This window comes from Ciconia boyciana, chromosome 3 (genome assembly GCF_034638445.1).
Source record: "Ciconia boyciana chromosome 3, ASM3463844v1, whole genome shotgun sequence".
Taxonomy (NCBI): domain Eukaryota; kingdom Metazoa; phylum Chordata; class Aves; order Ciconiiformes; family Ciconiidae; genus Ciconia; species Ciconia boyciana.
The window spans coordinates 89,906,733-89,920,000 of record NC_132936.1 but is presented as its reverse complement, the minus strand read 5'-3'; the positions used below and the strand labels follow the sequence as shown (position 1 = coordinate 89,920,000).

The following is a 13,268-nucleotide window of genomic DNA, read 5'->3' as shown; positions in this document are numbered from 1 at the left end:
GGGGTGCCAGCGAGGGCACTCAGCCTGTGTCTCTGAGATGTGCGGGGTACACGGGTGCACAGTTGAAGTTGAAGAGAGTTGAGCTAGGGGATACTGAGGCAATAGGAGCCAAGAGGGAAACACCAGTGAAACACGTCAAAGCACGTAAGGGCTGTTCCTCTATGAAGGAGACACGGACGACAGCCCAGCTGAAGTGGCTCTACACCAATGCACGCAGCATGGGCAACAAGCAGGAGGAGCTGGAAGCCACTGTACACCAGGAAAACTATGATATGGTTGCCATCACGGAAACACGGTGGGATGACTCGCACAACTGGAGTGCGGCGATGGATGGCTATAAACTCTTCAGGAGGGACAGGAGAGGAAGGAGAGGCAGTGAGGTAGCCCTGTATGTTAGGGAGTGTCTGGATAGTTTAGAGCTTAATGATGGTGACGATAGGGTGGAGTGTCTATAGGTAAAAATCAGGGGGAAGGCCAACAAGGCAGATATTGTGGTGGGAGTCTGTTACAGACCACCCAACTAGGATGAGGAGACAGACAAACTATTCTATAAGTAGCTGGGAGAAGCCTCATGATCACTATCCCTTGTTCTTGTGGGGGACTTCAACCTACCAGATGTCTGCTGGAAATACAAGGCAGCAGAGGGGAAACGGTCTAGGAGGTTCCTGGAGTGTGTGGCAGATAACTTCCTGACACAGCTGGTGAGTGAGCCAACTAGAGAAGGTGCCCCGCTGGACCTCTTGTTCAAGAACAGAGAAGGACTTGTGAGCGATGTGATGGTTGGAGGCCGTCTTGGGCAGAGTGATCATGAAATGATAGAGTTTTTGATACTTGGAGAAGAGGTGAGGGGGGTCAGCAGAACTGCCACCTTAGACTTCTGCAGGGCAGACTTTGGCCTGTTTAGGAGACTGGTCGACAGAGTCCCCTGGGAGGCAGCCCTAAAGGGCAAAGGAGTCCAGGAAGGCTGGACATTCTTCAAGGAGGAAGTCCTAAAGGCACAAGAGCAAGCTGTGCCCAGGTGCCGAAAGATGAGCCGGCGGGGAAGAAGACCGGCCTGGCTGAATAGAGAGCTTTGGCTCAAACTCAGGAAAAAGAGGAGAGTCTACAAGCTCTGGAAGAAGGGGCAGGCAACTCAGGAGGACTACAAAGGTGTAGCGAGGTTGTGCAAGGAGAAAATTAGAAGGGCCAAAGCCAAGCTAGAGCTCAATCTGGCTACTGCCGTAAAAGACAACAAAAAATACTTGTTCAAATACATTAGCAGCAAAAGGAGAGCTAAGGAGAATCTCCAGCCCCTAGTAGACGGGGGAGGGAACACAGTGACCAAGGATGAGGAAAAGGCTGAGGTACTTAATGCCTTCTTTGCCTCAGTCTTTAATAGTAGGGCCAATTGTTCTCTGGGTACCCAGCCCCCCGAGTCAGAAGATAGGGACGAGGACCAGAATGGAGCCCCCATAATCCAGGGGGAAATGGTTAGTGACCTGCTGCACCACTTAGACGCTCACAAGTCTGTGGGGCCTGATGAGATCCACCCGAGAGTACTGAAGGAACTGGCAGAAGTGCTCACCAAGCCCCTTTCCATCATTTACCAGCAGCCCTGGCTAACCGGGGAGGTCCCAGTTGACTGGAGATTAGCAAATGTGACACCCATCTACAAGAAGGGCCAGAAGGAGGACCCGGGCAACTACAGGCCTGTCAGCCTGACCTCGGTACCAGGGAAGCTGATGGAGCAGATCATCCTGAGTGCCATCACACGGCACGTAGAGGATAACCAAGGGATCAAGCCCAGTCAGCATGGGTTTAGGAAAGGCAGGTCCTGCTTGACCAACCTGATCTCCTTCTACAACAAGGTGACCCGCCTAGTGGATGAGGGAAAGGCTGTGGATGTTGTCTATCTAGACTTCAGTAAAGCCTTTGACACGGTTTCCCACAGCGTTCTCCTGGAGAAAGTGGCTGCTCATGGCTTGGACGGGTGTACTCTTCGCTGGGTAAAGAACTGGCTGGATGGCCAGGCCCAAAGAGTGGTGGTGAATGGAGTTTACTCCAGTTGGCGGCCGGTCACAAGCGGTGTTCCCCAGGGCTCTGTGTTGGGGCCAGTTCTGTTTAATATCTTTATCAATGATCTGGACGAAGGCATCGAGTGCACCCTCAGTAAGTTTGCAGATGACACCAAGCTGGGCGGGAGTGTTGATCAGCTTGAGGGGAGGAAGGCTCTACAGAGGGACCTGGACAGGCTGGATCGATGGGCTGGGGCCAGTTGTATGAGGTTCAACAAGGCTAATTGCCAGGTCCTGCACTTGGGCCACAGCAACCCCATACAATGCTACAGGCTTGGGGAAGAGTGGCTGGCAAGCTGCCTGGCAGAAAAGGACCTGGGGGTGTTGGTCGAGAGCCAGCTGAATATGAGCCGGCAGTGTGCCCAGGTGGCCAAGAAAGCCAATGGCATCCTGGCTTGTATGAGAAGTAGTGTGGCCAGCAGGACTAGGGAAGTGATCGTGCCCCTGTGCTCGGCCGCACCTCGAATACTGTGTTCAGTTTTGGGCCCCCCACTACAAGGAAGACACTGAGGTGCTGGAGCGTGTCCAGAGAAGGGCAACGAAGCTGGTGAAGGGTCTAGGGCACAAGTCTGATGCGGAGCGGCAGAGGGAACTGGGATTGTGTAGCCTGGAGAAAAGGAGGCTGAGGGGAGACCTTCTCGCTCTCTACAACTACCTGAAGGGAGGTTGTGGCAAGGTGGGTGTTGATCTCTTCTCCCAGGTAGCAAGTGATAGTACAAGAAGAACTGGCCTCATGTTGCACCAGGGGAGGTTTAGATTGCATATTAGGCAAAATTTCTTCACTGAAAGGGTTATGAAGCATTGGAAGAAGCTGCCCAGGGCAGTGGTTGCATCATCATCCCTGGAGATATCTAAAAGACGTGGAGACGTAGCACTTAGGGACATGGTTTAGCGGTGGACTTGGCAGTGTTTGGCTTAAGGGTCTTTTCCAACCTAAATGATTCTATGATTCTATGACCTGCCTGTCCATTTTTTCCTCTCTCAATCTATTAGGTTCCTACACCTACGAGTTCTTAAAGCAATAGCTTTCCTTGTCCATGTAGACAGTTCAGACTCTTAAGATGTCTTTCATTATCTTGCAATAATTCAACATACATCTCTGGGTTTACAAATTCAGTTATGCTCTGACCAGATCTTTGAGCCTGCTGCAGTGATAACTTTCCTAGCCTTTTGTTTTGACCGCGTTATTTGCCTTCCCTCTCTTCTTACTGGCCTTAACTTATGTCTGATGTTACAAAGAAGACACTTGCATCATCTTTCTAGGCTATTTCTGTTTATTAGCTTTGATTTAGTCCTGAAGTGGCAACTTCCATCTGTTTTTGTGATGCCATCCTCTATTAACAGTGTGTCAAAATCTATTAAAAACACCTTTGGATTTTCTCCACTTGTGTCATGTTTCTGAGGAGAGTGCCTTCTAAACACTTGTTAAAAACAAACAAACCACCCACCCTCCCCCCAGAAAAACCCCCCAAAACCAAAACCAAAACTCAAAACAACCCCTTTCTGTCTCCTTTTTATGAAGTATGAGGCATGGAGAACTACCTGTACTTCTTCTGATGGTTTCTAATTAGCTTTTATTCAGAATCTGTTCAAGTTAAGTTGTAGGCACACATGAGCTTCTGTTGGATGTGGGTTGAGGCTAGCAGTGAAGCTGTCTTCTGAGTTACGAAAAGAATGGATATCTTCAAAGGCAGTTTGAGCGGCTAACAAAACTGAAATGGCACAGAAGTTGCCAATGAAACATAGTAAAGTGGGTGAGGAGCCCTAAATGGTAATGATGAATGCAAAAGGGAACAGAGAAACATTTTGCCAAACAAATCGCCTTCTTGTTCCTTACTCTATTCGGGTAAATGATATACCACATACTTTGCTTTACGTCTAGAGAATGCGCTCTCCCCGGAGAAGACAGACCGTTCCACTTAGAGAGAGAACTTACTGAGTGTAACGTTGTGAATGTTTTATGTCAAAACCTTTATTCCAATTTCCTGTTTGTTGGGGGTTGGTTTGTTTATTTAGTGTGATAATTGTGTTCTTTCATTCGGAATATGCTGGAAAGGAGCTACTCTGAAAACTTGTAATTGAGTCAAATCTGGAAATTAATAATGCCAGCTGAGTGATACAAGTGTATGCGATAATTATTTGTATGCTTTCTAAAAGTAGCAGTGTATGTGTTCCTAGCATACCTTTTTGGATAAACTCTTCAGCTAGCTTAACTGAATTAGCTAATCATTGTGTATTTGATTTGGCTTAGAACTGATACAATTTGACCAAGAAAAAGGGGCAGTAGGACTGAAACGTGTCGCAGAGATGTTTGCTATTCCGTAATTGTTTTAAATTAGTCTTAGGAAGGGCTGTGTTTCACGAGTGATAGAACAGAGTTTAGCCAAACCAGAAAGCGGTGTTTTAAAAATATCAGGTGTATCGTATTTTCTACAAATAAGAAACAATGTCTTGTCTTTTACAGTAATATCTCCTGACACCAGCGTATCAATCTTCAGTTGGCAAGTGAATACATACGGTCAGGGAACACCATCTACTTATTTGGGTGTATTTGACATTAATCGCTGGTATTCTGCTGAAATGCCAGATTCACTAAGGTAGATTGTTATTAAGTTGTTTTCAATATCCCTACAAAGAATTCATTTGAAAGTCAGCGTTTAGCTTATGCACTTGTTTTCTTTAAGGCCAGAAGAATTCCTTCATGACTGCCCCTATTTTGCATTGTGGTCACTGGATGCTGTAATAAGCGTGACTTCTCCAAACCTCATTTTGGATATTCTGGTCCATGAGCGGAGCCTAAGTCGGGGAGTTCCTCCTTCTTATCCACCACCTGAGCAGTTTTTTCACCCAAGCACCTATAATTTTGGTAGGTGTTTCACCGCTTTTAATAGAGATAAGCTTCAATGGAGGTCAAATGCCATTTATTAGTTCGCTTGTCCAAACCAAAAAACCCCAACACCCCCCCCCCAACCCCAACTCTGATTACTAACTGAGTACTAACAAAGTATTTAATATTGTGAAACATCTCTGGCGGTCTGCTGAGTTTGGGGTTTTGGTGCTTTTGTAACGTAGCCTGTGAAGTGGGGATGGTTATAAAATGAAATGCCTTTGAACGGAAGCTCAAAGCACAGCACCTCGACAGCACTAGAGGTGAAATTTCTACGCGCAGTAATTTGTTTTAAAAAAGCTTGTAAGTGATCTGATGATCACTTAGTTATATCTTTCCAGATACTGCTCTTTGAAAGATGTAAACAGGTCATAACATAACTGTGAGAGTGTGGAATGTTGCCAGACGTTCATTGTTTCTGCAGATGGCACGTGCTTGCTGACCTCCGGAGTTGTTCATATGACTTGCACCGGCTTCCAGAAGGAGGTGATCTTTTACTGTGTCTTGATTGAGAATGTCAAGAGATGTACCTTTTCTACCTTTTCTACCGCACTGCTTTCAGTGCCAGAGACCATTTTATGCTCATCCTGCCCATCCACACGCATAATTGCAATTGTATCCTGCCAGCTGTTTTAAGCAAATGGTAGTGTTTTAGCTCCGCTCTTGGGACTGTAAACCTACCATTGTCTCCTGTCGAAGCACGATCGGGGATTGCATGTCTGGAAAGGAATACAAGGTTGCTCTAGGAGCAAGAACAAAACTGTTGTGGAGGTCGGGGAAAGCTGCTGCTACTCTATTACCCATCTGCATAGAACTGCCTGCATAGGTCCTGAGTTAGGGTTTTGATCCCTGATTAGCTTGAAAAGGAGGACAGAATGGAGAAAATGAAAAATTATGGAAGTGTTTAAGAAGAAATGAATTTTTTTTCTCCCCAACTTGGCCAAATTACAACTTTGGAGCCACTGCACGGACTGTAACAAATAATTCTGAATTAAGTTTCAGCTCACTAAGTATTTCCAGCATAAGTCAGCTTCTGTAACAAAGCAGCATAGAAAGGGTCTTCCAAAGTGTGATTTAAAGTTGCGTGTTAGTTTTAGCTCATATAGAATGTATTTTGTGTCCGTGTTCAGGGAAAAAGAAAGGCCTGTGCATTGACTCGAAAACACTTAATTAAGCATTGCAAGAGCTGATGTTTTGTTTTACAGGATTTTTGTTATGAACCGTAACTGTTAGTTTGGCTGCCGTCTTTAAGACTCTGCATAGTAATGCTTAGTCAGACTGCTAACCTAAAGCATATTGCTGATGCAAGCCTTCTGACAGTTTAAGTGAACATTTATACTGTTTCTCTTAGTGGTAATCCAGAACCTTAGCGACTGAATTATAATGCTGTCTTAATCTGTAGTTTGTGATTGATGTTTCAGACCTTGAATTTTTTAAAGAAATCTGGTCCTTCAATAAGTGAAGCCATTCATGACAGCTACAATAGGTGTCTTGTAGCTGGCTTGCTGTCTCCAAGACTAGCTGATGTCCAGCCATCCACTTTGAGTCAGGTGAGTGCGTATCAGGGAATCAAGGGGGAAGTACATCCATCTTGTCTGACAGGGCTGGAGAGGCTACAAGGCACGATAATCTGATTTTCATATTAGTTGCAAGTTGCGTTGAAATGCAGGTGTTGCCGTTAGTTAGCAGAAGCAATAGTATTCTTAGATCCAAACTACTGAGTGTGACTGGGAACAGCCCTAACAGATCTGTCTTTAGAGAGCCATCTATTAATTCTGTGCCACAGACACGCACAAGGAAGCGTGCAGCCAGTGCTGGTCACGCGCAACAGAAAGCATCTTTCCCTCAGAACAACCTCCATCGCCGTCAGGTTCTCAAAGCATTAGGTTCAGTGCAGTCGTTGACGATGGGGGTGTCTCACTCGGACGCGAGCTCTTGCAAACGTCGGCTTGCTGCGCTAGACGCGATCCTTTGCTTCCAAGGAAGTGGGCTGTGGTAAGCAATTACTGTTGTCAGCTCCACCTGACAGTTTCATCACCGCTTCCCCTCCTTTTCCCTTCATCAGCAGGCTTTTCTGCAGCCTCTCAAAGCAGATCTTCACTGCTGTAGCCTTTGCCTTGTGCTACCGTAGCCCAATTTACTCCTCTTAGACTGCCCTCTTGTTGCTGCAACACCTTCATCGCCTTTATCTCATGACCCCCACTACCTCCTATCTGCTTTATCCCACCATAGTGACTTCACCCCCCTCTTTCATAGATTTTCCATTTGCAGTGCACCAAGCTTTCTCCCTCACCTGAAGAGTTTCATGAGAGATGGAGCCTTTGTGGTGAAGAGCCCGTCTTCAGCCAGGCAGCACCTAAGCTAAATGGTCAGCTAGCTAGCCATCTTACAGTGGAGCAATGAGCAGGAGGGGGAGAGCAGTCTTCCCACTGCCCTCATCTTCCTGTCTGCTGGATTCTTCACCAGATTTGTGGCAGTGTGTTAGGGCAAGTAACGCTTTTGCACAGCGTGGTAGCTAAAATCAATTTCTTGGCAAGTTGACCTAGCCCCTAGACTGTTGATTTTGCAAGCCTGATGTAGACTCTTCCGTTCAAATGAGATGTTCTGATGTCAGCTCCGGTTTGGATATAACTTGGGAAATCAAGATGGTTTTTAATAACCTTTGCTGAATTGTGACTATATCGTTCCGAGACTTGTTAGGCATATGAGCAGGCATTTCTTTTGAATGTTAGTAAGCCATCTTTCAGAATCAGGGTCAAGAAGCTTGGTTTGGCATTTTGTTTGCCACCGTAAGTAGTATTTGGTGTGTTTCCTCGTCTGAAACCAGTTTTCAGAAAAAGATGGAAATATCACCTCTCTATTCTAATGCGTAGAAATGGCTCTGAATGTCATGATTTTACCGAGAAGGGAAAGATACTTTTGAATGTGTTCCAAAAGCAAACAATCAAAACCCAACCAACCAACCAAGTGAAATTTTATGAAGGATCATGTCACCTGAAAGCAGTATCAGAACACCAGCTGCTGGTGTTCTGATAAGTTGCTGGTGTTCTGATAAGCTGCTGGTGTTCTGATATCAGAACACCAGCTGCTGGTGTTCAGAAACATAAGCTGCTAGTTAATATTGCACGCCTGTGCATACCTGTGCATTATCCTTCTAAAGGATTACCACTACGTTATAACACAGCATTTGAACGGCCTACCGTTTCAACCTGCTAGAGTTTAAATGCTTCACTTCTTTTCTGTCATTGCAGAAAATTATAACTTAATGTTTTGGGTGTCAGAACTGCTTCACGTCTTCATAGTCCAGACAGCTGCTTGACCTGAGCTTCACTGTTTGCTTGCAAACAGGGTATCTGTTGCGTCCCCTTCATGCGTTCCTGATGGCAAACTTATACGCACAAAATGCGTACTGGGTATTAGCAGAGGATGTTACTGAACGTAGTTAATTGGAACTCAGTAAACCGAGACTGTAATGCAGAGGCATGCAAAGAAAGGTTAGAATTGGCCGTCAGTAAGTTGAAATGTCAGGGGAAAAGTGTAATGTGTTCCTCAGACCAACCAGCAGTCCAGCCTGCGGCTAGAATTCAGAAAAAGAATGTGGAATTAGTTGCGTGTGTGCTCACTGACTTTGTGGTGCCTGAATGAGAAGAGCGTTAGAAACAAACATTTGCTGTTGATGGTTTGGGTCCTGAAAGTAGGTAAGATTCTCATTTTCTTTTGTCTGTTATGTTTAGGAGGAGCAGTTAGAAGCGGTGTTGTCAGCTGCTGTCCAGACAGGGTCTTTAGAACTTCTGACTGGATGCGTTAAACATTGGACATCTGAAGGTAGTACTTGTTATGTTGTTTTTCTGTTATATACTTTTTAGTTTGAAATTGTTGATTCACTTCTTTTTTGCTCTCTCTTTTTAAAGAGCAGCCAAGTTCTGCTGCTAGTTTACCGTTTGTTCTTGAGTGGACATGGAACAAAGTGATCTATACAAAAGATGAATTTGACCAGATATGTGAGTACCAGTGTAGTCATTCTGCAAACATGAAATCATTCTTTCTAACTGAGCTTATTCAGTAATCTTCTGGTACATGATACTGCACGCAGTTCTTTAAGTGCACTTTGAAACTCTGGAATTGCTCTGTAGGCTAACGATTTAATTTTTATTCTTGAAAAGGTGTTCCGCTGTTCGATGGCTCTTGCAACTTCATTGACCCGCAGACATTGCAGTCTCTTCAGCACTGCCAGTTGCTTTTGAGCAACCTTCGCACAGTCTTAAACTGTTTTCTAACAGAAGCACAAGAGCTTACTGAAAAAGGTTTGTAATAGTGTTGCTAAATGTTTGGAATGTTTTCTTAAGATTTGGAATTAGGCTTGGGTGGCAATTGTGGAAACATGAGCTCTTGTTGCTCTTGATGATTGGAAGACAGTGACACTTAGCTGGGAGAAGGGGCTGACATCTGAGAAGCTGGGACTACCACTTAATGTGCATGGAGTTCAGGGAAACAGTTTGCTGTGGAGTTCCTGCAAGTGGGTAGGGGAGGCTCCATTCGGCAAGAAGCTCTGGAAGCAACTGGGTTGAAATTACACCGACTGAATGTGGTAATGCTGAAAATGAGTCTTTTTCATTCTTAGCTAGCAATTTATAATTGCATGCAAATATTGCATTGCAAATGACTAAACAATACAAAGGAAGCATAAATGAGTAAGCTGTAAGGTAAGGTACCTGAGTTTCTATCGCTTTTTAGATGACAAATTGCTCTTGGCATATTGAGGAAAAAAGCATACCCCTTTGCTACAGTAACAATCTCTGCTAGGTGAAAAACAGATGTCTTATTTGTGAGTGCATTTGATAGTTCAGGCGTTGGTTTTTTTGTTTGAACCTTTAGTGAATCTGCTTCTTTGTAGGGGTTGCTTTTTGTTTTGGTGGTGAGTGTGGGTTTTTCCTTCAAACGAGGAAGTGGTCCAGAGTGAAAAAGGCAAAGACAAAGGTTTCTACCGTGTTATTTTTATACTTTGTATTTGGTATGATGGAGGGAGTTTCGTAAAAATGAAAGGAATCGCATAAGAAAAATCACCTTGTGCCTTTTTTCAGGTTTTGCAGACTTGACAAATAAGCAGGTGGTAACTCGCCTCATTTCTTTGTATGCACAAGTGGTCATCTGGTTCTGTCGATCCAGCCTCCTTCCAGAGGGTTTAGGTAAGCATAAACTGTAATGCATTTGTAACGAGGGGACTATCCAGTAAGCGATTCCTACGAACACGTGCTTAGCCATGCTTTTGTAAATGTTTCGTCCATAACAAGTCGTGTTAGTTCAGTGAGAGCGTATGCTGAAGTTCTGTTGGCGAAACTGAGATTTTACGGGTTTTTCAAAGGCGTAGTGTAGAATAATGCAAGCAGTTTCTTTCCTGGATGTTTCTTAGAAATAGCAATCAGGCTCTGACTTCAAGGAGTTGCTTGTGTCCACAGCTTGAAATGCTTGGGCTTTTAAACAAATTACTATGAAACAACAAAGACTGGAACGCTTGCTTTTTCAGTAAAAGCATTACCCGCATGTTTGGAACTTTTTCTTTATTGCTTGAGGAAAAAATAGACCTTGGGAATACTTCTTTCTTGGGATGGGTTATAGATCCTATTGTCAGCCTTAATTGTCTTACAAATGCTCACGTGACCTGTTTAAAAAACCATTCCCTTTGAGAATTGTTTTTTTCATAGTGAACTTCAGCTTACACTACCTGTTCTGAATGCTACATCAACTGTAAACTTGAAATGGCACTTGAGACAAGAAGGAATTGAGTCTTGTGTCTTACATCTCTTTTAGCAAAGGCAGAAACAGGACTGGCTTCTTTCAGAGTGGGAGGCTTCTTGATGCTTAGCTTCTATGATCATCTGTCTTTTTAGTCAACAATTTTAGTTTAAAAATGTGACATTACGTCCTTAACTTGGTTTTACTTTATTGCCTGTAGATGACGACATGCATTTGTCTAGACCTTTCTACAATTATCCTCTGGTTCAGAGCTACTACACTGGTCATCGACAGAAGCTTGAGCGTTTATCAAGGTAAGACTTACCGGAAAGCTCTGGAACGCTTCCACTGCAAATTCAGAAGTGGAAGGGAATGGCTTTTATATCAACAGGTGTATGTGCTATGCTTAATGCATTTGCCAGCGATGCTGTTGACTTCAGGGATGCATGTGTTCTGTTGAACACAGAGGTTACTTTCCTGTGTTAAAATGTTTACATATACCTCTGCTTAGTACCATTTGTTGGTATCATCATTTTTTTGTAGCGTACCTAATTCATTGGCTGATCTGTATAATTTGTTACTACTGAAAAAGATCATGTGTTTAGGATAGGATCAGTCATCTCCAGTTCAGCAAAGCACGGCGATCACAGAACAATTGTGTTGGACACAGAAGAAAGCACGTTTTTTAAAAAAAACCCCATCTCTCTCATTGACTAGTAAGAGATGGCAATAATTGTGTTGGCCTGAATCTCCTACTCACAAGTACATGTGTGTAATTTAACAAGATAGGCAGAGTTACGTGCGGTTGGCACACCTAGCACTCTACTGGCTATTGGGTAAAAGTCACTTGCGAATGTCAACTCTCTTTCCTGGACTAGCTTAGTAGCATATAGGCGATATGCCTTGGATTAGATGAGAACAGATTTTTCTTTGGAAATGGTTCTGGAAACTAAATAAAGACCTCAAGGAGCTTGGGCTACGGCCCTGTGAACAAGATGCTGCAAGACGCGTTCAGGTGGAAGCTGCAGCGTAGTAGGTATTGACTTGAAAGTTCATCTTTCTTAGCTTACTTCTCAAGTAACTTACATACAGGCTCGTGTGTTCCCTGGAAGCGTACAACCTCCAGTGTGCTTTTTCTGCTTTTTACCATTGGGAAATTAAAGGGTAGCGTTGCAGTCAGCAGACGACCAGGATGGACTTTTGCGGAATGTAATTTTTAAAAGTTCAGCCATCCGTAATTGTAATGGTATGTGTGTAGAAACGTGCATGCTGCTTAAGATGGTGCTAAAATTTACCTGTATGCTCAGCTGTCTGAGAATAACTTCTTTTCAGTAACAAAAGTGAGATGCTGAGAACAAAATCTGAAATTTCCATTATGTCGTCTCACAGCTGTGTGTTGGAACAGTCCAATCTGAGGCATTGGATGTGTGCTAAAGAATAGTCCTGGTATTTTGCTACTGTTACGTTTCCTCTGTTAGACAGTATGAGAGCGGTTATTTTGGGCACGTACAAAACTTTCTTTACACTTCCTTTGTATTACAAGTAGTACAACAAAAAAGAACACCTGAAAACTAAAAGGTCATTGCAACTTTTCCCTTGGTAAGAGAGCTTTGAGGATTTCTAGTTTGGGCTCCTTTAAGAATTCAATATGATGTAACAAGGATCTTTCATCTGACTGAGAAATTTCTTTCATGTGCATTTCAAGCCATAATCATGCCTTGGTATGTTTGTTACTTTCTTTTTTGTTTGTTTGTTTTGGCTGGAGGAAATCTGTTAGACTGAGAGGCTGGAATTAGTGTTTTCCTCTGTCCAAATCCTTGCTACCTTTTGTTGCAGAGGAAAATGGGATTCTGACTGCTTGATGATTGATGGAATGGTTTCCCAGTTAGGAGGCCAAGTTGAGAAGTTGTGGCGGAGAGATGAAGGAGGAACTGGGAAATACCCACCTGCCAGTTTACATGTGAGTGTTATGTTCACTGAAAACAACAACAATGACACCGCCCCACACACATACCCAAAAGCCAATGATGTATGAAAGACGGGAGTTTTTAAAGAACTTTTACTTTTTCATTTCAGGCACTGCTGGATCTCTATTTGCTAGAAAGCATTGAAGAGAGCGACAAACATGCAATCGTATCCTTTCTAGTTATTTTTAGTACACCTTCAGTATGCGCACATAAATGTTCTTAAATATTTGTCACCTACGTGTTTAATAACATTTTTAAATTTATGCTTCAACCACAATGCAAGTGAAAACATTTGGTTTTCCATTAAGTCGTAGACAGGAGCAGTGTTTTATGTCTTTGCACTGTGGATATTTTATGATTATTTTTGTTGATGTCTTGGTGCCAAGTCTTTTGTGATATGAGAAAACAGGTTTACTAAGAAATGTTAAAGAGAAAAGCCTCCCTTAGTTTTCCCCCAAATTTAACACCGTTTTTAACTTTTTAAATCACCCGTATCTGTAGCAAATGGCTGCTTACTAGCATGATGCACTAAAACGTGCTGCTTCAGAGCAAAGGGCTTTCTAACAGTGGTGTACCAGTGCCTGAGTTTTGCCAAAATCATCCGTTTTCCAGCACAGCTAAGAGTGC

The 13,268-nt window shown here is 43.6% G+C and overlaps 1 protein-coding gene across 1 annotated transcript in view; it reads left to right on the top strand.

Annotated features, from left to right (window-relative positions):
* LOC140649896 (protein ELYS-like) overlaps positions 1 to 13,268 on the top strand; it is a 30,934-nt gene that overhangs the window by 3,457 nt on the left and 14,209 nt on the right. Inside the window, 11 exon segments of the mRNA XM_072857731.1 lie at positions 4,519 to 4,651; positions 4,739 to 4,920; positions 5,366 to 5,427; positions 6,363 to 6,491; positions 8,676 to 8,766; positions 8,853 to 8,942; positions 9,105 to 9,245; positions 10,023 to 10,127; positions 10,895 to 10,988; positions 12,511 to 12,634; positions 12,751 to 12,807. Of these exon segments, the coding sequence (XP_072713832.1) occupies positions 4,519 to 4,651; positions 4,739 to 4,920; positions 5,366 to 5,427; positions 6,363 to 6,491; positions 8,676 to 8,766; positions 8,853 to 8,942; positions 9,105 to 9,245; positions 10,023 to 10,127; positions 10,895 to 10,988; positions 12,511 to 12,634; positions 12,751 to 12,807 (1,208 nt within the window).